Raw genomic sequence first — 25,064 nt, 5'->3', positions numbered from 1 at the left:
TCAGACATTAGTCCGGATTGCATGAACGGTTTTTAAACTTTTGACTACCACTGCAGTACTGTACTGTGTGATAACTTCACTACATTAATCAAATCGTGTAATATATATAATAATACTGTACTCTACACTGATTAACATGTCTTTTATTTACCTTATTATAGTAAACATATGTGAAGTGGTCAGGCAATCCGGACTGCTGGTGTTATCGGACTTTTTCCGATATATAGGAATTTAGTCCGGTAGCTCCTTGGGTCTGATAAAACCGAATTCCGGTCTATTGAAGTCCGCTATACCGAGGATGGAAGTAATGCGAGTATAAGTGGCTGGGGAATGGCTGGGAGAAGGAGAGAGGTGAGAAGACAGGAAGAAATCAGTAGGATAGAAGTTGTGGAAGCAATGAAGAAAGTTAAATCGGAGAAAGCCCCAGGAATTGATGGAGTGTGTGGTGAAATGCTGAAGCATGGGGGAGAGATAGTAGTAGAATGGATGTGGAAGATGTGCAGATTGGCCTGGGAGGATGATAGAGTCCCGGAGGATTGGAAGTCAGGTATAATTATTCCCTTGTACAAAGGAGAAGGGGAAAAAGAAGTGTGTGGTAATCATAGGGGCATTTGTCTTCTTAGTATAATAGGAAAAGTGTATGGTAGGATACTTATAGACAGAGTTAGAGAAAGAACAGAGAAATTAGTTGGAGAAGAACAGGGAGGCTTTAGGAAGGGAAGAGGTTGTGTAGATCAGATATTCATCCTTAGATCTTTAGTGGAAAAGTTTCTAGAGAAGGGAAAGAAGTTGTATGCGGCTTTCATGGATTTGGAGAAAGCATATGACAGGGTCGATAGACAAGGATTGTGGAAAGTGTTAAGAATATATGGAGTAGATGGGAAGTTGCTGAATGCTGTGAAGAGTATGTACGATGGTGCGAAGGCTGCAGTGCGTGTGGATGGTGAACTAAGTGAATTTTTCCCTTTGAAAGTTGGGTTGAAACAGGGATGTGTCATGTCTCCATGGTTGTTTAATCTGTACATGGATGGGGTAATAAAAGAGGTACAAGGTAGGGTAGTGGATGTTGGAGTGGCCCTGGTGAGAGAGGATAGTGTTTGGAAACTCCCTGTACTGTTGTTTGCAGATGATACTGTGTTGTTGAGTGAAGACGAAGGGGAGCTGCAAGGCTTGGTGGACGAGTTTGGGAGAGTGTGTAAGAAACGGAATCTAAAGTGAATGTAGGGAAGAGTAAAGTGATGGTCTTTGAGAGAGGTGAAGTCAGTGAATGTACAGCGAGGTTGGATGGTGAGGAATTGGAAAATGTGAGTACGTTTAAGTACTTGGGTAGTGTGATGAGTATGGATGGAGGTTTGGAGGGTGAAGTGCTTGAAAGGGTACAGCAGGGAAGAAAGGTTGCTGGTTCTTTGAAAGCAGTAATAAGAAACAGGGAAGTGAGCATGGAAGTTAAAAAGTTACTACATGACAGTATTGTGATACCAACTCTAACGTGCGGAAGTGAAGCTTGGACGTTGTTGGAAGGACACAAGTCACGAGTGAGAGCAGTGGAAATGAGTTATTTAAGAGGAGCCTGTGGAGTCACATGGAGAGACAGGCTGACGAATGAGGATATAAAGGAGCGTTGTGGTGTTGATGTGGATGTGATAGGAAGCGTTATGAGGAACACACTGAGGTGGTTTGGCCATGTGGAGAGGATGGAGGGTGAAAGACTGACGAAGAGAGTGTATGTGAGTGAGGTGGAGGGGGTAAGAGGGAGGGGGAGGCCGAGGATGAGATGGAGGGATGGGGTGGAGAGGTATATGAGAGAGGGGGGTGTGAGTTGGGAGCAGGGCAGTGAAATGGTGGGGGACAGGGCGACTTGTAGGCGATTTGTTTGTGGCCACCCCAAACGGGATTGAGGTGTCTGGCAATAGATAGATTGATAGAAAACATGGAAAAATTAACTTAAGAAATAAATCTTCAGCATTTACTGGTGAACTGATTTTGGAAAGAGGTGTTGTACAGTAGAATTATCATGACTCCCATATTCACACTTTTGCATGCAGCAGCAGCTCACCAGTTTATTCTCCATCTGACTGCTGTCACTTTACCCCTCGCTTGCCGCAGCTGTTTTGCCGATGATGAAATACATACGAATTGAAAGCAAAGTAATTTTATCCAACAAAGCAAACCAATATTTCTATCAGCCATATTTTATCTTCTATGACAGTGCAAATGCATTCTAAGATGAATCTATATAGTAATCCCTCATTTATCCCGACGTTCCATTCCCAGTCATGCTCCGTATGTGGATGTTAGGCCTTGGCTCTATTAGGTCTGTACCCAGATTTATTTATCCGTAACTGGACGTAAAAGTTCTGGCATCGGCAGCTGACCGTCCTAAAAAAAAAAAAAAAAAAAAAAAAAAAAAAAAAAAAACGTTGGGTGGCTCGTTGGCCTCTCTGTTCACATGCGGGGGAACAGACAATAACCCACAAGCTGAGCTAAAATGGCTGTCTGGGTCCCTAGTGAAAGGTGAAAGTTGTCTGGACGCCTGGATTATTCATAACATACCACCAGCACGTGAGTGATGCTGACCACAACCCACTGCAAATGCTTGTCCATCTCCCCACAGAATGGCCAAAGTCGTCCGGCAGCTAGGATCACTGCTAACGTACCGCCAGCATGCAAGTAATACTGACCAAAACCCACAAGCTGACTAAAAAAAGCCTGTGCACCTCCTCACCGAATGATGAAAGTCCTCCGGCCAGCCTCCCTTCTCCTTCTCCCTCCCCACCATCCCTCCTCCATCCCCTTCAATGCTCCCCGCTGCCCAGGCTCAGGCTTACTTCCCTCCCCTCCCCATTCCTCAGTCCTACCCCACCAACATGCTGACAACCATCCATGAATGAGTTTTTGAAGTTTTTGGCAATTTATTCAAGTACTACTGGTTGTATCAAAATTCCAAAAAAAAACACTAGAAAGCTCATGAAATTCTGCATCTAGACATATGCTTAGCTCTTGCACGGTGTGGGCACAATTTGGCGCAAGGATGTTGGGATGTCATTTGAAGGTACTGTATTTTTTACTTGAACAAATTTCTTCACATTGCATATCTGCACATTCACTCATCAGCTTTGTGTGTTTTTATTAGCTTATAGTACAAACAACAGCAAAGATGATGGTATAAAATTTATACCAATACTGTATTACCAATTTCCAAGGGCAGGGTAGTACTTGGATGGGTGACCGCCTGGGAACACCAGATGCTGTTGGCATAACGTTCTCCCTACGTCTAAAGTGGGGTTGGTTGAGGATTAGTGCCCCTCCTTGTAAAACAAATAACTCTAAGCCCTTGGCCACCCCATTTGGGATACATGGCATCTGGCAATGAATGAATGAATGAATATTTGGCTGTGGACCCCCCCCTCCCCCCACAGAAGCAGACATCACTTGGTGTCCCAGAAACTTTACTGTTTTGGAAACTGTCTTCATTGACTTTCTGGTGGATTTTTGTTGTTAATGCATTGCTTTCTTAGTGTCAAGCATTACACTGGGTATTCCCTTATGATTGTCACAGTTATGAGGGATACTGCACATTATATGTAGAATACTTGTGGATATATTAAGCTCACTGAGTGTTGTTGGGAAGGTTTATGGAAGAATTATTGTTGAGAAAGTAAGAGAGGTATCAGAAGTCCTATTCAGTGATGAACAGGGTGGCTTTAGAGTGGCAAAGGATGTGTGGATCAAATATTTGCGGTGAGACAGATGGTGGAGAAGGCTTGTGAGAAGGACTATCAGGTGTTTATGGCATTTATGGATCTGGAAAAAGCATATGACAAAGCAGACAGAGAATGATTGTGGATCGTTTTGCACAAGTACGGTTTAGATGATAAGCAGCTAGATGCCGTCATGAGTTTTTATGATGATAGTGAGGCATGTGTAAGCATAAGTGGGCATCAAAGGGATGGTTCACAATCAATGTGGGTGTGTGACAAGGTTGTGTGATGTCCCCTTGGTTGTTCAATATACATATATGGATGGGGTGACAAGAGAAGTAAAAACACGAGTAATGGAGAGAGGGGTGGCGTTGGTAATTAATGGAATATCTCAAATCTGTTGTATGCTGATGATGTAGTGCTACTTGCAAATACCGGACAAGAGCTTGGTAGACCAATGCAGAGTTTTGCTGATGTCTGTAAATGTAGTGCCTACAGAGTAAATGTAGAAAAAAGTAAAGTGATGGTAATTAGAGGCTTCACCAAACCCTGTTTCAGAGGTCTGTGACCAGGTGGTCTAGCATCGTCCAGCCTCGATTAAATATTTTTGCAGGATTTTAAAGACATGTGAAACTGTACCTAATACTAAGTTTATAATAATATTGCTATTTATAGGAATCTTTTTTCCTATTCAATTACATATATATACCTGTAAAGGAAGAATAACCAGGCTTTCAGAGAATCTTAGATCGGGGACTAAAATAATCTGCTGTCTATTTACATATACAGTAATCCCTGTACTTTCCGGACACCCACTATCCGGACTCCCCACTTACCGGACATTGTGGGCCTGGACCTTCAGAACCCAAAAATGGCCAAAAAAAGAAAAAAATCCCCCCAAAATCCAAATTTTTTCACACCCGTAATATGAAATTGCCACGCACCGCATGCCACCAAGCAGCTGTTTACACCACGGCCCCTTCAACCCAGCCTTCCTCCCCCCCTCCCCCCTCCCCAGAATGGTTGCCATTTGGTATTTTTCATTACGAAATGTGGGCCAATTTGGTATTGAAAAGTTCGTTTGGTAGTGAATCAGCATGATCCTTACCAAACAGATTTTTCACATGTATGAAGATATAGAGAATGGAGATGATGGACTGTCTGCTTTCTTTGATTAATCTGCTAGCACACACTGTGCAAAAATAAACATGCTGCTGATTATAAGGAGAGTGATTATTTCCATTTGTACATATAATTAGTGAAGAATAAATGCCTCCTTTAAGAATTTGGTAATGAAAATTGAGGAGTTTGGTAATGTGGCCGAGTTCAGATCTGGCAACCCTGTCTCCAGTTACTGCCTACCCTTCGTTCAGGGTAGACGTCCATCGCAGTGGATGCCACATGTGCTCGTTTTTTATGAATAAACAGTGAATAAACAGTAATATCTCGCCACCAGACCACATGGGAATTTACAGTGTTGTGCAGTGTTAAGAAATTAGAATTTAGAGTGCAAAGGATTAAATGTGGTGTGAGTGTGGAGTGCAAAGTGGCTTTGAAACTGGCGGTTGAAGCTGGCATGGTGCAATTTAGAAGAATGTGCAGTGTTAAACAATTATAACTCACAGTGCAAAGAATAAAGTGTAGCACAACACTGGATTACTATATGTGTTTCAAGAGCATTTTCAAACCTACCAGAGCCTTAGAGAGTTAGAGGAGGCAGCCATAGACGTGCTCTAAGTACAGTACCCTGTACACTGCTAGGCCTAAGTATTTTCCATACTCACTTCTAATGCCTCATTCTCTGGTTTCTTTTCATTTATTTCATGCTCTATGTCCATTATTGGTGTGAATACAGTCTTAAACAGGTTTAAATAAGAGCTATGGATGTCCGGTAGGGAGTTATTTAGGTGGCTTTCAAAGTTAGGCTGGGTTAGGGTCCTTAATTATCAGTCCAGGAGCGAGGGGCCCACTTTCCGGACAGGACCACTTTTCGGAGATGCCTTTGGCTCTATTACATTGCATTGTGGAGGGATTACTGTATTTGAATAAATCGTGTGCAGTTAGTAAAAGGAGATTATCTTCATGACTTCTGATGTGTGTGTTTTAGCATGCTTTAAAGAAGTAAGCTGTTCCACTGAAAATAATGTACTGTACTTAACAAATGCTTAGTTGGTGAATCAGGCATAATACAAACAAAAGGCAGTGCAGTACAACACTATAACCGTAGCAGAGTACGAGGAGTTGAAGTGTAAACTTGCTAAACTGTGCAATGGAGCCAGGGAAATATTCAAAAGAATTCTTTGTTAGACTTAGGCTACTAAGACGATCGAGACGTTCAACAGGTCCGTACTGTTATGAAAATTCATACGTCAGGCAGGGCAGCATACCGAAAGGTTCTGCTGAATCTGCAGCTACATATCTATTTTCTTTTGTGGATACTAATGATTGACAAATATTTTCATCACCGTTATCTTACTTTATGGATGGTTCTAGTATAACTGCCTAGGTTTTGTCTCTATGTTATGCTTACAGAGATGAGTAAACTGATGAAAGATGAGTTTACAAAATGACACTTATAATACATTATATATAATCAAAAGGCTTCCATATTGTAATTTCTTTGTAGCATATCATGCCATCTGAGTTATTTGATGAGTAAAATATGTTTTGGGGCATTTTACTTTGTGTCAAAATTAAAAAGAAATTAAGCACTGGCTACTTTTTCAATGCCTACCCCGCATCAAAGCTGGGCAATGGGAGTGAACCTAGTGGCAGATTTCTGAAACAGGATCTGGTGAAGTGTCCAACTGAGAGAGAAGGTGACTCCCAGTGTCATGTTACAGTGAATGGGGAGAGACTGGAAATGGTGAGTTCAAATACCTGGGTACAGTGATAGAAAAGAAAGGAAAATATGAAAAAGAAGTGGAAAGTAGAGTGACACAAGGAAGGAAAGTAGCTGGTGCTATGAAGGCCTTAATAAGTAATAAAGGCTTGAGTGTTGCCAACTTTAACATATGGATATGAGACTATGGCGTGGCATGAAAATGAAAAGTCAAAAATGAAAGCAGTGGAGATGCGACTGCTGAGGAATATAGCCTATATGGAGTACAGAGAGTGGATAGGATACGAAATAATGTGATTTGTGAGGAAGTCTGTGAACACCAGAATTGAAGAGAGCGTACTGAGATGGTATGGTCATGTGGAGAGAACGGATAACAACAGAGTGGTGAAAAGGTACACCTGAGGGAATCTGAAGGAGGGAGGAGGCGACGTAGGCCAAGGAGGTGGAGGGTTATGGCGGATAAGTATATGAGGAAGACGGGTATGGAAGTCCGTGAGGCAAGGGGACTGACAAGAGATCGAGCTGGCTAGATGAGTGTTGTGAGAAGTGCATGATCAGGGATTTGGCACCCCATTTTAACGTGACAGCATCCGGACTGACTCAATCGGATACGTTTATGTGAAGCTACAGAATGTGGTGAAAGTTTTTGGCATATTAGATAAAGCCACAATTCCGGAGGCTTGAATGATAAGTGAGTGGATGCGTGGCCCATTGGACTGGGCAAACTTAGGCTGTCTGGATGTTGCTACTGCTCATCCTGCCCTAGGGTGGGAAAGGAGGTCCGAATGATGATGATGATGATTTTTTTATGCACTGTTTTCTTAGTGTTTAGCATTATTCTGGATATTCCTGCATGTTTTGATTCTAAATATGGCATACAGACCAGAGAACACTGCCTAAATTAGGAGGGGTACTGTGCATAAGGTAGGGTTGTGCTGTTGTTGTTGTTTATAGTGTTTTCTTAGTGTTTAGGATTATATTGCATATTGCATTGTGTGTTTTGATGTCAAAAAACAGCCAAAAGACCACAGAACACTGCCAAGATTAGGAGGGGTACTGTGCATATTATCTTTTTTTTTTAAATGCAGTTTTCTTTTATTAGGATTATATTGTATACTCCAGTGTGTGTTTTGATGTCTAAAAAGCTCCAAAAGACTGTAGAACACTGCCAAAATTAGGTGGGGTATTGTACATATATGTAGGGTTGTGCATATTTTTTTTTTTGGGGGGGAGGGAGTTGTTTATGCATTGTTTTCTTAGTGTTTAGGATTATATTGCGTATTCCAATGTGTGTTTTGATGTCTAAAAAGACCCAAAAGACTGCAGAACACCGCCAAAATTAAGAGCGGTGCTGTACATATCGGTAGTTTTGTTGCTGTTGTTGTTTATACAGTTTTCTTACCAATTAGGATTATATTGCATATTCCAATGTGTCTTTTGATGTCTAAAAAGGGCCAAAAGAATGCAGAACACTGCCAAAATTAGGAGGGGTACTGTGCATGTTGGTAGTTTTTTTGTGTGTGTTTTTGTTGTTCATGCATTATTTTCTTAGTATATAGGATTATATTTCATATTCCAATGTGTGTTTTGATGTCTAAAATGAGTCAAAAGACTGCAGAACACTGCCAAAATTAGGAGGGGTGCTGTACATACTGGTATGGTTGTGCATGTTGGTAGTTTTTTTGTTTTTTTTGCTCATACATTGTTTTCTTAGTGTTTAGGATTATACTGCATATTCTAATGTGTGTTTTGATGTCTAAAAAGACCCGAAAGACTGCAGAATACTGCCAAAATTAGGAAGGGTACTGTACATGTAGGTTGGGTTTAGGTAGTAGGTTGGGTATAGATAGAGTATAGGTACAGTAGAGGACACTGCTCCATATCCGGACATTGCCCTTATCCAGATATGCCTTTAGCTCTATTACGTCAAATAATCGAGAGATTACTGTACATCATCTCAAAATGCATTTGCTTTGGCAGAGAAGATAAAATCTCAGCTGTCAGAAATGGAGGTTTGTTTTGTTGGATGAAATTAATGTGCTTGCAATTCATAAATATTTATTGCATCACCTGCAAAACAGCTGAGTAGTGAGTGAGGGGTGATGTAACGGCAGCCAGGTGAGGAATAAATTGGCAGGCCATGGCCATATACACAAGTGTGAGTATCGGAGTCTTGATAATTCTATGTAAAACACTACCTTCCAAAATCAGTTCAACAATATATGCTCAAGATTTTGGTCTTTATTTTATTTTCCATGTTTTATGAATACAATAACGAATAATATTTTTAACAAAATTAACTTACTGTGCGCATTTTGGACTACTGCAAGACAGTACAATCATCTGTGTTATGTCTATGAAGTGTGTTTAAGAGAAGATGTGTGGCAAATGGAACTGTTTGTGTGGTCCTGGATACAAGTGGTACTGTATACACTGCGATGATAAGGCCATGTATAAGTGTATACATCAGATATCCTGGAAAAATCGGTAGCCGGGAAGGCAAATTCCCCAAATTTCCCAGTTAACTTGGATTGTATCGTAATTGTAATTCAAAGTGGTCACAGAGTTTGCTGTGGTAAATGTTTCGTCAAAATTTTATTCAGTATTGACAGACAAGGCGTTTCTAGGTTGCAGAAGTATCTATCTATCTATCTATATACCTAGGCTGCTTCCCCCAAGGAAAGGGAGGTAGCCGAGACAGAACGACACACTCCCCATTTACTCATCCATTCAAACACATTCATTCACACCTTAGCCCCAAGGGGAGAACGGACAAATCCTCACCGCACCACACCGCACAAGGGTCAATTGCGCAATGCAATCAGTGACATCTGCAGCAGGGCCTGACAGCAGAGCTCGTTTACCCCTGCTACATCATAACAGACCCATCCCCTTACCCGCACCTGACCAGACTAGCTGATCAGACCAAATGTGGGAGAATAACCCCTCACGGCTGCATAATCACTTATTCATTCACAATTTCTCTCCATTTATTTCTGTCACGCACAGCCACTCTTCCTTGCTCAACAGACATCCCTCTCGCGTCCAGTGCTCTCTTCACACTGTCCATCCATCCTATTCGTGGTCTTCCTCTCAGCCTTACACCTCTCACATCAGATCTAGTTATCTTTTTCACCAATCGCTCATTATCCATTCTCTCCATATGCCCAAACCATCGCAACACCCTCTACTCAACTCTACCAGCCATCTCCCAAACAACTCCAGTTCTCCTTCGCACTTCATCATTTCGTACTCGATCCATACGGGTCACTCCACACATACTCCTCAGACACCTCATCTCCATTATATTCAAACTTTTCATCTCTGCTACACCCATATTCCATGTTTCAGCCCCATATAACGCAGTCGGTACCACAACACCCTCATACAACCTTCTCTTTACATCCATTCTAAGCAAACAACATCTATACACTTTTTTCATTCCTCCCAGCACCTTTCCTACTTCAATTATTCTAAACTTCACTTCTGCATCTATTCTTTCATCCACAGCAACATGTGACCCTAGATATTTAAAACACTCTACCTCCTCAAGCAACTCGCCATTCAAAGCTATATTCATCCCCCTACCATCTACCAACCTCGTAAACTTCATCACTTTACTCTTATTCTCATTTACTTTCAATTTCCTCCTTTCACACACCCTTCCAAACTCCTCTACCGACTGTCTCAATCTCTCCTCTGAATCAGCCACCAGTGCAGTATCATCTGCAAACAGCAGCTGCTTCAGATTCCACTCTCCACCATCAACATTCACCAGACTCAGACCTCCACCTAAAACTCTTGCTTTCACCTCCCTTACAACACCATCCATGTAAATATTAAACAACCAAGGCGACATCACACATCCCTGTCACAGCCCCACTCTCACAGGAAACCAGTCACTCACAGCATTTCCCACTCTTACACACGCTCTACTATTTACATAAAAACTTTTCACCCCTTTTAGTAACCTACCATCAAGTCCATACAATCTTAAAACAGTCCACAAAGCCTCCCTATCAATTCTATCATACGCTTTCTCTAAATCCACGAATGCCCAAAACACATCCTTGCCTTTCGCTAAATACTTTTCACACACTTGTCTCACAGCAAACACCTGATCCACGCATCCCCTCCCTCTCCTAAAGCCACACTGCTCTTCACCAATCACTCCCTCTGTACCCTCTCTAACTCTCATAATTAACACTCTACCATAAACCTTACCTACAACACTCAACAGACTTATACCCCTAAAGCTAGTACATTCATACTTATCGCCCTTGCCTTTATACAATGGGACCACACAAGCACTTGCCCAGTCAATTGGCACCATACCTTTCACAAAGCACACATTCAACAATCTTACTAACCAGTCAACAATGGTCACTCCACCACTCTTCAGGGATTGAACAGCACACCCATCCATACCTGCAGCTTTCCCTGTTTTCATCTCCTTTACTGCCTTCTCCACTTCCTCCTTCGTGATCAAAGAATCATTCAATTCTCCCAACACATTTATTCCTTGCACCCTTCCATCTGCCACAATCTCAGCCACCCTTTCCTCCTCTACATTTAACAATCTTTCAAAATACTCTGCCCATCTCTTCCTTACTGTATCCATCTCAATTAACATCCTTCCATCCTCTGCTTTTACTCGTTCTTCCTTCCCAGACTCTCCCTTTCGCACCCTTTTCACCTCCTTCCAAAACATTTTCTTATTCTGTTGAAAATTCTCCGTAAGCCGCCTACCCCACCTCTCATCTGCTGCCACTTTAGCATCACGCACAGCCCTTCTTGCCCTATTCCTCTTTTCCTTATACCTTTCATATGACATCTCATCCTTCCTCTGCTGCCACACTTCATATGCATGTCTCTTCTCAGCCACAGCCATACTTACTTCCTCGCACCACCATTCACTTCCTTTTCTTACACCACCACCCACACGTCTCACACCACACACCTCTTCTGCATACCCCACCACAGCACTCTTAACCCTTTAACCGCGGGTGTCATTCCAGAATGACATTGACAAAACTGGACCAAACCGCGGGTGTCATTCTGGAATGATTGTGAATATTTTGAACACCGCGCGTTTTTCCTGCACGCTAAGTGTCTCACGCAAGAGTAGCTGTCGAGTTCTTTCACGCCAGCCATCCCACACCTCCCTCCTCCAACCCCGAGGGGGCCCCCCCCCACCCCTGCCCTGACCCGCATCAGTCAGTATCTGTCCAGCTCTGTGCGTGAGAATGGCGCTCCGTCCCGACTCATCGTCGCTCGCTTCCTCCTCGAAAGTGATTAGTGCTAGTGTGCCTTCTACCTCTACACCGGTGAAGGAACTGCCGACGGTGAGGCAGAAGGGGTTGAGCACTCCAGAAATTAGAACAGAGCTGGACAAAACTGTAAGTACTACTCTTGATTGTGGCAGTGAAAGTGACACACTCACAGCAAGCAGTGACGATTTGGCAGTGATTGGTGGTGAACCCTTTTCCACTGATAGTGACAGTGATGAAAGTGATCGTGTTGTTTCCCCCCCACCACCCCCAACTTACTCTGGGAAAGGGAAGGCGCCTATGGGCAAAACTGGTATTGCATGTGGGAAGGGAGTGAAGCGCAGACTTACGTCTCCCACACCAGGCCCTAGTAAGCATTTCCCATCAATTTCCCATTCCCCTAGCCCTATTGCCCTCACATCATCATCATCTTCTGCCGTGCCCTCTCCTCAGTCTACATCATCTGAGGAATACGAATTCCCAGAGCCTGCAAAGCGAGGGAAGGCAGGCCGTGCAGGCAGGGCAGGCCGGCCTAGAACAAAGGGGATGCGTGGCAGTTGGAGGGCAAAGCTGGGCGATAAGCGAGGTGATAAGCGAGGTGATAAGCGGGGAAGAAAGGGTCAAGTTTCACCACGCACCAGGTCAGAAACCCCCCCCGCCTGCCTCCCGCTCAGCTCCCTCACCCTTGCCACCCCCCCACTCACCGCCCCCGCACTCACCCCCCTCCCGCTCGCCTCCTGCCTCACCCATTGCCTCCACCTCAGCTCCTTCTCACGGGGAAACGAGTGCAATGCGACCTGCCACTTCCACTGAACCACGCACAGGGAAGGTTGATGCATTTGTTTGGTCTGACGGTGCAGATTTTCAGCCACACAATCCGCCGTTTGATATGACAAATGCTGGAATACAGCCTGCCTTTCCATGCAACGCAGGAGATGACTTTGTGGACTACTTCCTGGCCTTCATGGATGATGAAATCGTGCAGCATGTCAGCGATGAGACCAACAGGTATGCAGCTCAGTGTGCAGTAGAAGGGCTGGGACCTATTGGCTCACCAAAGCAAGTGTCGTGGTTGCCTGTCGGAATCAGAGAGCTGTATGTGTTTTTTGCCCTAATGTTTCTGATGCCCCATATAAAGAGACATGAGTTGGAGGAGTACTGGCTCGTGGATGACATTACTACTATCCCAATATTCGGGAAGTATATGTCACGGGATCGGTTCCGACAGCTGCTAGGATACCTGCACTTCGCTGACAATGCAAACCCGTCCCAAACTGACCCTTTGTGGAAAGTAAGGGATTTTCTCAACAGGATTAGGGATCGATTTATGCGATTTTTCCGGCCTATGCAGAAAGTCGTCATAGACGAATCCCTGGTATTGTTCAGAGGACGTCTCAAATTCATGCAGTACATCCCCAGCAAACGCCACCGCTTTGGGATAAAGTTCTTTGTGCTGTGTGACTGTGAGACGGGGTATATCCTGGATTTTGTCATCTACTCTGCTAGTACAATGGACGTGAACAGGAAAGACCCCCTTGGCTTCTCTGGCTCCGTTGTAAAAGTGCTGATGGAGAGGTATTTTGGTGGTAATCATGTGCTGTACACAGACAATTACTACACAGCACCGAAACTCTCCAAATACCTGGCTGAACACGGCATTGGCACTGTTGGCACTGTACGGAGCTATAGGAAAGAGTGGCCAAGTTTCCCCGAAGCATCATCATCATCCAAGGGAGATGTGCACCTGAAGAAGTCAGACAAGCTTCTGGCGATCAGGTGGCATGACAAGAAGGTTGTGAATATGATCAGCACCATCCACAAGGGGGAATTGCAGAGAACTGGGAAGGTCAGCTACAGGACGGGAGAGCCAATCACGAAGCCTGATGCCGTCATTGATTATAATGTCAATATGAGACTTGTTGATAAGTCTGATATGATGATTGGCAAAATCGACTGTCTCAGGAGAAACACCCGATGGTACAGGAAGGCTTGCCTGCACATGCTCGATATGTGCATGCTCAACGCCTTCATTCTCTACAAGACACAAGTCGGGGGCATAAGGCAACCATCACTGAGACAGTTTTCCAAGACTGTCGTGCAGCAGCTGCTTGCACGATTTGGTCAGGTGACGGCATTGATCCCGAGGCGACACTCTGACACACAACCTGACCGTCTTGAGTGCCGCAATTACATAAGCCGGCACCAGCTTGTGAAATTGCCTCTTACAGCAGGCGGCAGGTTGTCACAGGGTCGCTGCAGAGTATGTCATAACACCACACGGAGGCCTCGGACGAGAAAAATGAGCACACACCAGTGCCTGGAATGCCAAGTCGCTCTATGTGTAACTCCGTGCTTTGCCGAGTACCACTCTCTGAGTAAATACTGAAAGTGACAGTGATATATAGTGATGCGACAGTGACGTGCTTTACCAATAATTGTATAATGGATAATGTAGTAATAAGGGATATTTTGCCTAGAAAAAAATGTAAATATTGGCCAGTATAATAAGTGATATTGTAATAAGAGAATCTGCGGCACTTGTGTAATTCTGTGGCACTTGTGTAATTCTGTGATGCGACAGTGACACAATATAGTAATAAGTGCAGTGTAAATATAATGTATATTGCCCAGATTATATGTAAAATAATATTAGAAGTTAGAAATAATGAAAAGATCGCCTGAAACGTCAGTGAGCGGGTGACGCCGCAGTGAAGTGAGGCGCAGCCGCAGTGAAGAGCGGGCACAGCCGCAGTGAAGTGCCTTTTACCTACCTCAGTGAACACAGAGTGGGTGTTTATCGTATGTACAGTGTTCATATATGTTTATATTACTATTATGAGAGAGTGGTTGGCATTTGGTACTGGTGTGTGGGGCGTAAAATAGTGATTTTACACCCCTCACTTCTAACGGCTCTGCCCGTCCTGTGAAAGTCAACAAAGTCATGAAACCTACATCAATGGAAAGCTGAAGGTTAGTACTTTCTAATGGTACCATATTTTTTTCTCTAGCTTTATTCTGTGCAGAGTTATTAAGGTTTAAAGGTTTGTTTACATTTGGCTGAAACCCCCGCGGGAGAGGACAGTCAGACCAAAACAATACCCGCGGTTAAAGGGTTAAACAACTGCCATTCCTCCTCCACACTGCCATTTTCCTGATCTTTCAGTGCGTTCCACTCATCTTTCATTTCTCCTGATACTCTATCTTTTTCTCTCTTTTATCCAACTCACTCACTTTCAAAACCTCCCTGCCACACCTAACCCTCCTAGCTCTCACCCATCTCTTACCTACTCTTAACTTTCCCTCCACCAGGTAGTGGTCAGACATACCTCCACCCTCCCCTCTCAGAACTCTCACATCCAACAATCTTCCTATTACATTCCTAAACACAACTACATAGTCCATCAAAGCTCTATCAACAACCCTTCCACCCTTCTGTCTCACCCATGTATACTTATAAATATCTTTCTTCTCAAACAGCGTATTTCCAATCACCATCTCTCGCTCAACACACATCGCTATCATTCGTTCCCCATTTTCATTTCTTCCAGGCACACCATGCATACCAACTACACTTTCAACTGCTACATTTCCCACTCTAGCATTCAGATCTCCCATCATTACCACATTCACATTCGCTCCAAAACTCTGCAGACACTCACCAACATCATTCCAGAAAGACTCCCTCTCTTCTTCATCCCTTTCACTACCAGGCCCATATGCACTCACAAACACCCACAACTCACGTTCAAATTTTGCTTTCACCCACATCAGTCTCGATGACATCTCCTTCCATTCAATCACACACTGCTGTACTTCTGGACTCACTAACAAGGCCACACCTTCTCTTGCCCTTCCTCTATCAACACCTGACAATCTTCCATTCACACTTCCAAACATAGACTCACTCTTCCCTTTCATCTTCGTTTCACTCAAAGCTAACACATCCAACTTTCTTCTCACAAACAATCTTCCAATCTCCTCCCTTTTAGCCTCAATTGTACTACATCCACGCACATTCATAGATCCAATCTTAAGGGTACGGGGATAACTCCATCCCCCATCCCTTTCTCTGGCCTGTCTCTTTTTAGGAACTAAAAAACAGAGGAGGGGGTCTCTTGTCCCCTCACCCCGCCCCTTTTAGTCGCCTTTTACGACACACAGGGAATACGGTGGCAGTATTCTTCCTAACACAACCTGGCCGCAGAGTAGTAGTACCACCCCATAGTGCGGCCAGATTGTGTCCCCTCCACCACAGGGGAAAAAAAAAAAAAAAAAAAAAAAACACTCCTTACAGCTCCTTCCATTTTCAAAGTCTCTGCCTAATCCCTGCATCTCTCTCCCTCTCTCTGCTATCATTTCATTCATTAATCATCATTTCATTTTTCTTTTATTCTAATCAAATTCTACACCCAACAGTGACTAAGTTGTACTCACAGCATGGAGGGGAAGAGACATAAGAATGCTCTCAATGCGTGCATGGGGTGTTGCAAAGCCAAATTTGGTGCCACGATCATACACCAGGTTGAACTCCACATAACGGCCCCGACGCAGCAGCTGCCACCGTCGCTGCTCCTCGCTCACAGTATCATGCTTGTGTCTTCTTACTAACAACACAACACCATATCCAGGTACGGTGGCATGACATGAAAATGAAAATAAAAACTGTCAGATTATACTTGTTGTTATTCACTCCCTTGTCACAAAGAACAGCAAGTCAAGAGGGAAAACAAAATGCAAAGACAGCACTAAACTTTAAAAGCACATGCAAAAACACAGCATATCCTTAAATGATCTGGATTATAGTACCCAGGCCTTGAATCCCTCTATGGCCCATGATGAATAACAATGGATTTTGCCATTACATCCATCCATCCATCATCCAATCCTACATTGCCCCATGAGGAGTGTAGGAGCCCGGGGTTAGGCAGTTGGTCCCGACATTTAAGATGAGAGTGAAGATCACTTCACATTTTGTAAGGCAGTGTATCACAACTGCATGGGTCTACCCCCATTTACCTAATAGGTGCTTCTCATGCTTCATGGTCACTTACAACAACTGAGTCAAGTCCTCTAACCCTAAGGTCCGTTATCAAAACTTCATTCTATTTTTTTTTTATTATTATTATTATTTTTTATCTACATACACTATTATCTTCATATTTGGGTGTTACAACTTATGGTGAGTGTCTGGCATTATATATTTATTTTTTTACAGTAAGGATACATACATAGCTATACTGAAGGACAGATGTACATAATTTAGAGGGTATCTGGGTTTCAAGAGTAGCAGCAATGTGAAACAAAGAGGCAAGTTATGATGGTTAGGACACACAAGGAAGTGAGAATGGGAAAAAAAAAAAAAAAGTTACTGCACTGACTCTATCAGATATGTTTATGTGAAGCTAGAGAATGTGGTTAAAGTTTCTGGCGTATCAGATAAAGACAGGATTCCGGGGGCTTAAATGATGAGTGAACGGAAGCGTGGCCAACTGAACTGGGAAACCTGGGCTGTCTGGATATTGCTGCTCCTCACCCTGCCCTAGGGTGGGAAAGGAGGTCCAAATGATGATGATAAAAGTACTGTGATCACTATTCTAACATATGGAAGTGAAGCTTGGACCCTGATGGAAGGACACAAGTCAAAGAGTGACAGCAGTGGAAATGAGTTTTCTGAGAGGAGCAAGTGGAGCTAAGTGGAGAGACAGACAGACATTTGAGGAAGAGAAGGAGAACTGTATTGATGCGGATGCAATTGAAAACATTAGGAGAAATGCTCCGAGATGGTTTGGCCATGTGAAGAGGATGAAGAGTGGCAGAATGACCAGAGGAATGCACGTGTGTGAGGTGGAAGGGGACACCAAGGATGAGACAGAGGGATGGGGTGGAAAGATATATGGGAAAGAGGGCAGTCTGATGGCAGAGGACATGGTAACATGGCGGCAATTGGTTTGTGGCCACCCCCTAGAGGATTAATGGTATCTGGCAACAGATAGGTAGACAGAAGAGAATGCACATAACTGGGTGAAGTGTTGTTTGCTGTGACCGTGAATTTGCCTAGAGATGAACCCACTGAACTGGAGACTTATGCATGCATGCATGCATGGGACACTACATTTAAAAATATAAGTACCTATATTACAGTCTGGAAGCCTCAAAGTTCTGATATTAAGAGGTGAGAAACAAATCTAAGCATTAGTTATCAGTTATCTAGCAATTTACCAATAGGAAGATATGAAGGAATGACAGCTTCAGCACAGTCCTTCACAAAGCCAAACACTTCATTCGGGTTCTCTGCCTCAAGATCATCAAAGAAGATACCACCCACACCTCGCCTTTCTCCTGTAAAAGTTATGGGGAATTATTAAAACCTCAACAACATTTTTCAGAAAATCTAAAGATCTCATTAGATGATTACTGGTAGTTTTACCACAGAAACAAGTAGTTATATATCCAGAAAGAATAAACTTTTACATTAAAGTACTGAATTTCCTACCACATAATGAGGACTAGTGTATAATGCGTATTTATGATTTGGCAATGGAATATCATCATCATCATCATCTAATCCTACATTGCCCCATGAGAAGCATAGGAGCCCAGGGCTAGACAAGTTGGTCCTGCTTAAGATGAGAGTGACCAGCCTCACTCATCCCTGAGTGGCATTACATGAGCAACAAACCCCAACCACACCTTGGATATAAACCTACACAGGCTAAATCCCGTTGGAGCACCTTAATTATCCACTAAACCATATAGGAGGGAAAAAAATCTATATATATATATATATATATACTGTATATATATATATATATATATATATATATATATATATATATATATATATATATATTTAGACACATATCTATACAGTATATATGTACACACCCTGCCCTAGGGTGGGAAAGGAGGTCCGGATGATGATGATATTGATGACGATGATGTATATATATATATATATATATATATATATATATACATAGTAATCCCTCCAACATCCAAATGCCCAATATCTGAACATCCCCACTAACCGGACATAATCGTCCGGGGATCCAATATTCCCAAAATGGGCCAAAAACCGCAAAAAATTCGAAAAAAATCTGACTTTTTTCCCACCCGTAATTTGAAATTGCTGCCTGGCGCCGAACAGCTGTTACACCATGGTCCCTTCACCCCTTCCTTCCTCCCCCCTCCTCTGTCAGGGTTGCCATTTGGTATTTTTCATTACCAAGTGTGGGCCAATTTGGTAATGAAAAATTCGTTTGGTAATGAATCAGAATAATGCATTACCAAATGGATTTTTCACATGTATGCGGATACACAGGATGGAGATGGTGGATTGTTTGCTCTCTCTGATTAATCTGCTACCCTACATAGCGTGAAAATAATCAACATGGTGTTAATTATAAGGAGAGTTATTACATGTATTTCCACTTGTATATATAATTAGTGAAGAATAAATGCTAGCTTTACGAATTTGGTAATGAAATGTTAAATTTGGTAATGAAAGTTGAGGAGATATGTAATGTGGCCGTTGCGATCTGGCAACTCTGTTACCCCGCCATCATCAAGAGTCACAGTCTAACTCCGATCGAGAGCATATGCTCATAGCACTGCAAGCCACAGGTGCTTGTTTTTTGTGAATAAACAGTGAATAAACTGCAATACCTCGCCACTAGAACACACAGGAATTTACAGTGTTGTGCAGTGTTAAGAAATTAGAATTTAGAGTGCAGAGGATTAACTGTGGACTGCAAACTGGCAGTTCAAACCAGTCCAGGAGACAGGGACTTGTAAGTACCCAGGATGTTTAATATTGCATAAACTCACCTCTAAAACCTCATTTTATGGTTCTTTTGCAATTATTTCAGTCTTTTATGTCCCTTATTGGTGTGCTTTGGGTGTTAAATAGGTGCAATGCATGTCCAGAGGGAGTTGTATAGGTGTTTCTCTGAGTTAGGGTCCATAAGTACAAGTCCATAAGCTGGGGCCCAATATCCGGACAGGACCACCATCCGGACCTGCCTATGGCTCTATTACGTCGGATATTGGAGGGATTACTGTATATATAAGTGCACTTGCATAACTCACGGACTTCTAACTCACAAATTATCTAACTCACGGTGTCCTTACCTAAGTCATCATTATCACCAAACTCATGGAAAATGCTTTAACTCGCATTTTTCCACTAGAAAATGGTTTATTTCTGAGGAGATGTTTAACTCATGGTATTCTAGCCGCAACTCGCGACTGGAAGCCAATCATATTTAAGCACACAATCCTTGTGATTGTGCAGCCAATCAGAACAATGCTTTCTCCACTCACGACACCTACATCTAGCAGCCAGTCATCAGTAGGAATAAGGTAAATGCTTTTCTGTATTTTGTATTATCATACAAGGATATGTAATGTCTTTTAATATTGTTTATTATCATTATAAGATATGCAATACATACTTCTGAGACAGGATGTTAGTGTTAAGTGGTGTTAAGAGGGGTTCTATTAATGTTATACTAGGCTACCTGACACCATGGCAGAATCAAATACTGTATATTTTTCCCAATAAGGTGTTTTTTTTTTAACTCACGTTTTTCCAACTCACGGCATGAGTTCAGATGGAAATTACAGTGACTTACACGAGTACAGTGTGTGTGTGTGTGTGTGTATGTATGTAGGTATGTATGTATGTATGTATGTATGTATGTATGTATGTATATATATATATATATATATATATATATAGTAATCCCTCGATTATCCGGACGGCCACTAACCGCACATGCCTTTGATTCTATTACATCGGATAATCAAGGCATTACTGTAATCTAATTTACTAATGGTATTCATTCATATTCAATATCCACCAGTATGTTGTGAGGGTAGGTGGAGGCGCTCACCATCCACTCACTCAATGTAGTGCTGCTCTCGGGTGTCTGCCCTTTCCTCTCCATCCTTCTTTCCTTCCACTCTCTTCTATGTTTCTTTCCTTCATTCTTTTCTTGTCCTTCTGCCTACGGGTGACTTTACACTCCCTCTTCGGTCTTTCTTTCCCTCATTCTTTCCACTTCGTTCAGCCTGTGGGTGACTCTACACTGAGTGACAAGCCAAATGGTTTCCTGTGCACCAGGAAACCATTTGCTATGCTGGGTGGTAACCATATAACCAAATTTTGGCGCCTGGTGGTTTAGTGGGTAATTATTGTGCTCCAATCGGATTGAGCCGGTGAAGGTTTATATCCAAGGGGTGGTTGGGGTTGATTGCTCATGAAATGCCACTCAGGGATAAGTGAGGCTGGTCACTCTCATCTTAAATGTCGGGACCAACTGCCTAGCCCCGGGCTCCTCTGCTCCTCATGGGGCAATGTAGGATTGGATGATGGATGGATGGATGGATGTTGTGAGAGTAAGTAATTTTGCATTAAATTATTTATCTAAAGTGGAAATACATGATTAAACAAATCTTGCACTGCTGCCTTCCATTGCTAGCAGGCAATCAGCTGACTTTGTTTACTGTCTACCAATGTGCCTGGCATGAAGCAATCACTTTATGCTCCATGAGTTTCAGTATCAAACCAACAGAATGCTTAGTTTACTGTTTATTTATGATGACTAAGATAATACACACTCATTTAAGTCTGCATTATTGAAACCTAATTAATAATTAGTCATTCCATCAAGTGATCTGTTTCTGATTGTTTGCGGCTTTTGTACCAGTCACCTCAACATGTAGGCCTATCTGATACCATGGCCTACATTTTTTTTTTGGGGGGGGAAGGGGCATTATCTGGCCAGAAATACAGTATATAATAGGAAAAAAAAGTAAACTGACCCCTATATTTTACATAGAAGTAATTGTCACACCACTCCTTAAACTTAGGGTAGTGGTTGGGGTGATGACGGTCACAAGCATTCTTCAGCGTTCCATGGAAGAGACGCACATCACTCTCATCCAGATAGTATGGAGTCAGATCTGTCCCTCCACCAAACCACCACTGAAAACAATAAATTAAAATTTAATTTATAATAAGTTCACCATTACCAATGATGCTTCTCATCTCAGAACATGGGAAAAATCCAGATTTAGAAGGAAAAGATGAGTAGCCTATAACAGCAAATGCCAACAGTGTGATCAATTATGTGATCAAATTCATTAACATTCATCCCTAAGAGATTCTTGCTTCTATTTCCCTGGGCTTCAGCCTTACCATAAGCATCTCTCAAACTTTATTCATGCAATTCAATCATGCCATAACTCTTATTTTTCATAAAAATTAATAACTCTTAATCCTTGCTGAGGTGCAGACCTCATATGAGGCACAATGAAGGTATGCAGAGGTCATGCTGCAAGTCTCATATGAGGTACAATTCACAGTGGTTATAAAACAATGACTCAGGGGAGGTAAACAGCCTTACAAAGAATCAGCCCTACAGGGGGTTAAATTCACAAATATTACTGATACCTATCTTGTCAATTCTCAAAAGACCAGTGAACACAATCTTACGTGTTTGTTGTTGCCATCCTCATCTTGCATTTCAAAGTAGCGGTAGTTGAAATGAATGGTGGGAACATGGGGGTTGCGAGGGTGAATGACTGAGCTAATCCCGGCTGCAAAGAAAGTGAACTGTTTGTCCTCAGGTAGCTCCTTCCCTCTGCAGGAAGATATGGACTAAGTTATTTGTGAACCAAACACATGTAAATGGATGATCACAAAAATAACTGGTACAAAATGAAAGAAAAAATGCTAAAAAATATAAAATCCTGGAACAAAATAACACATCTTTCCAAATACTGTACACTGCAATTTAGTTTCAATATTTAAGGTTCCACTTGATATGTATATCAATCTACACAGTATAAACATATTTAGATATATATATATATATATATATATATATATATATATATATATATATATATATATATATACAGTATATATATATATATATATATATATATATAATCCATCATCCAATCCTATGTTGCCCCATGAGAAGCGTAGAAGCCCAAGGCTAGGCAAGTTGGTCCTGACATTTAGGATGACAGTGACCAGCCTCACTCATCCCTGAGTGGCATTATGTAAGCAATAAACCCCAACCACCTCTTGGATATAAACCTACACAAGCTCAATCCGATTGGCGCACCTTAATTACCCACTAATAAACCACCAGGCACCATAATTTGGTTATCAGCGGTGTAAATGGTCTCCTGGTGTACAGGAAACGATTTAGCTTGTCACTCATAAATAGAAGGAAGAGGAAAGAATGAAGGAAAGGAAGACAGAAAAGGGAGTGTAAAGTCACTCAAGTCACACACAGGCAGAAGGAAGGGGAAAGAATGAAGGAAAGAAGACAGAAGAGGAAGGAATATATACTTGTTTGTGTGTGTGTGTGTGTGTTCTTACCTAATTGTATCTTTACAGGAATGAGTCAAGCTCGTACTGTCCCATGTCTTAAACCATATTTATTGTACATATCCTTAAATTTGTGAATTGTTTTGGCACACACTACTCCATTCAGTAGTGCATTCCATTGATCAATTGCTCTGTTTGGGAAACTGAATTTCCTTACGTCTTTATCACCTCTCTTCTTATGCAGTTTTTTGCAGTGTCCTCTTGCTGATGCTTCTCCATATGTTAAGTAATCATTTATGTCTATTTTCTCCTTCCCTGATATGCACTTATATAGCATTATCATGTCACCTCTCTTCCTTCTCTCCTGTAGTGTTGGTAGATTCAGTTTATTTAGTCTTTCTTCGTAGCTTAGGCCTTAAGCTTGGTATTCATCTTGTAGCGGCCCTTTGAACTTTTTCAATCTTGTCTATGTGTTTTTTGAGATGAGGACTCCAGACTACTGATGCATATTCCAGGGTTGGTCTAATGAATGATGTTATTATCCTTCTTAGCATGTCTTCATTTATGTATGTGAATGCTATTCTCATATTTGCAAGCAGTGTATACATGTTCCATACCTTCTTGCTGATGTGGTCAGCTGGAGATAGTCTGTTATTAATAATCACACCTAGGTCTTTCTCTTTCTCATGTGTATAGGGTTTTATTTCCTAACTTATAATCCCAATCAGGTCTTTTTCCACTTTTACCAAACTTGATTACATGACACTTGTCCACATTGAATTCCATTTGCCATGTACTACTCCATTCATGAAGTTTATTTAATTCTTCTTGTAGCTCTTTACAAAAGTCTGTGTTAGTCATTCTCCTATGTATTTTTGCATCATCTGCAAACATATTCAGATAGCTCTCATTTCCAGTGTTACTGTTTATATCATTTATATACACTTAAAACATGATTGGTGCTAGCACTGAACCCTGTGGTACTCCACTAGTCACTTCTTTCCATGATGAGTAGTTTCCTCTTAGTACTGTTCTCATTTCTCTTTTTATGAGAAAGTCTTGCATCCAACAAAACAGTCTGCCTCGAATTCCTCCTTGATGGTACAGTTTCTATAAAAGTCTTTGGTGTGGTTCTGTGTCAAAAGCTTTTTTGAAATCTAAATAGATACTGTCCACCCATCCTTCCCTTTCCTGTATTGTGTTTGTTACTCTGTCATAGTAGCTCAACAGATTAGTAACACATGATTTTCCTTTTCTGAAACCAAACTGTCTTTCTGTTATCATACTGTGTTCTTCTAGATGAAGCATGTAAATATACAGTAATCCCTCTAATATCCGAATGCCCAATATCCGAACATCCCCACTGACCGAACATAATCGTCCCGGGATCCAATATTCCCCCCCCCCAAAAAAAAAAAAAAATCCCGCCTGTAATTTGAACTTGGTGCGTGGGGCGCAGGACAGCTTTGTTGTGGCGTGTCATTCCTCCGATGTCCGCTAGAGCGCCCCTGCATCCTCCTCACTTTCTGCCTGTCTCTCATCGCAAGTGCACGCTTGTCGTCATGGCCGCCCACGTGCTAGCTTTTGTGGTGGTGCCTTACCTGCTGCAGGCACTCCTGCTGCTCTCGTGCCTCTCCTTCATGTGTGTGATGATGGCCCCGCCGCCTGAGAAGAGGAAGAGAGTGGTGTTGACTCTGGAGAAGAAGAGGGAGATATTGGAGAAAGTAGATGCAGGATGGTCTACTTCCCGCATTCTCCGCGAGTTCAACCTGGCCCGATCTACTTTGTTTGATATTAAGAGATCCCGAGACAAACTCATGCAGTACACGGCTGACTTCTCGTCAAGAAGCAAACGCAACGTGGAGAGGAAGGTGATGTTTACTCCCAAGTTTGCTGAAGTCGAC

General features: G+C 42.3%; 1 protein-coding gene across 1 annotated transcript in view; it reads right to left on the bottom strand.

Moving 5' to 3' along the window:
• Coprox (oxygen-dependent coproporphyrinogen-III oxidase) overlaps positions 1 to 25,064 on the bottom strand; it is a 97,678-nt gene that overhangs the window by 5,290 nt on the left and 67,324 nt on the right. The window contains exons 5-8 of the mRNA XM_080279024.1: positions 22,312 to 22,459; positions 21,639 to 21,801; positions 18,033 to 18,152; positions 16,248 to 16,417 (exon numbers count right to left, since the gene is read on the bottom strand). Of these exons, the coding sequence (XP_080135150.1) occupies positions 16,248 to 16,417; positions 18,033 to 18,152; positions 21,639 to 21,801; positions 22,312 to 22,459 (601 nt within the window). The remainder of the gene's footprint in view (positions 1 to 16,247; positions 16,418 to 18,032; positions 18,153 to 21,638; positions 21,802 to 22,311; positions 22,460 to 25,064) is intronic.

This window comes from Coenobita brevimanus, chromosome 76 (assembly GCF_032717465.1).
Source record: "Coenobita brevimanus isolate Jiangsu-jjx chromosome 76, ASM3271746v2, whole genome shotgun sequence".
NCBI classification, from domain to species: Eukaryota; Metazoa; Arthropoda; class Malacostraca; order Decapoda; family Coenobitidae; genus Coenobita; species Coenobita brevimanus.
Note: the sequence above shows the minus strand (reverse complement) of the source record. Positions and strands in the feature narration are given on the sequence as shown.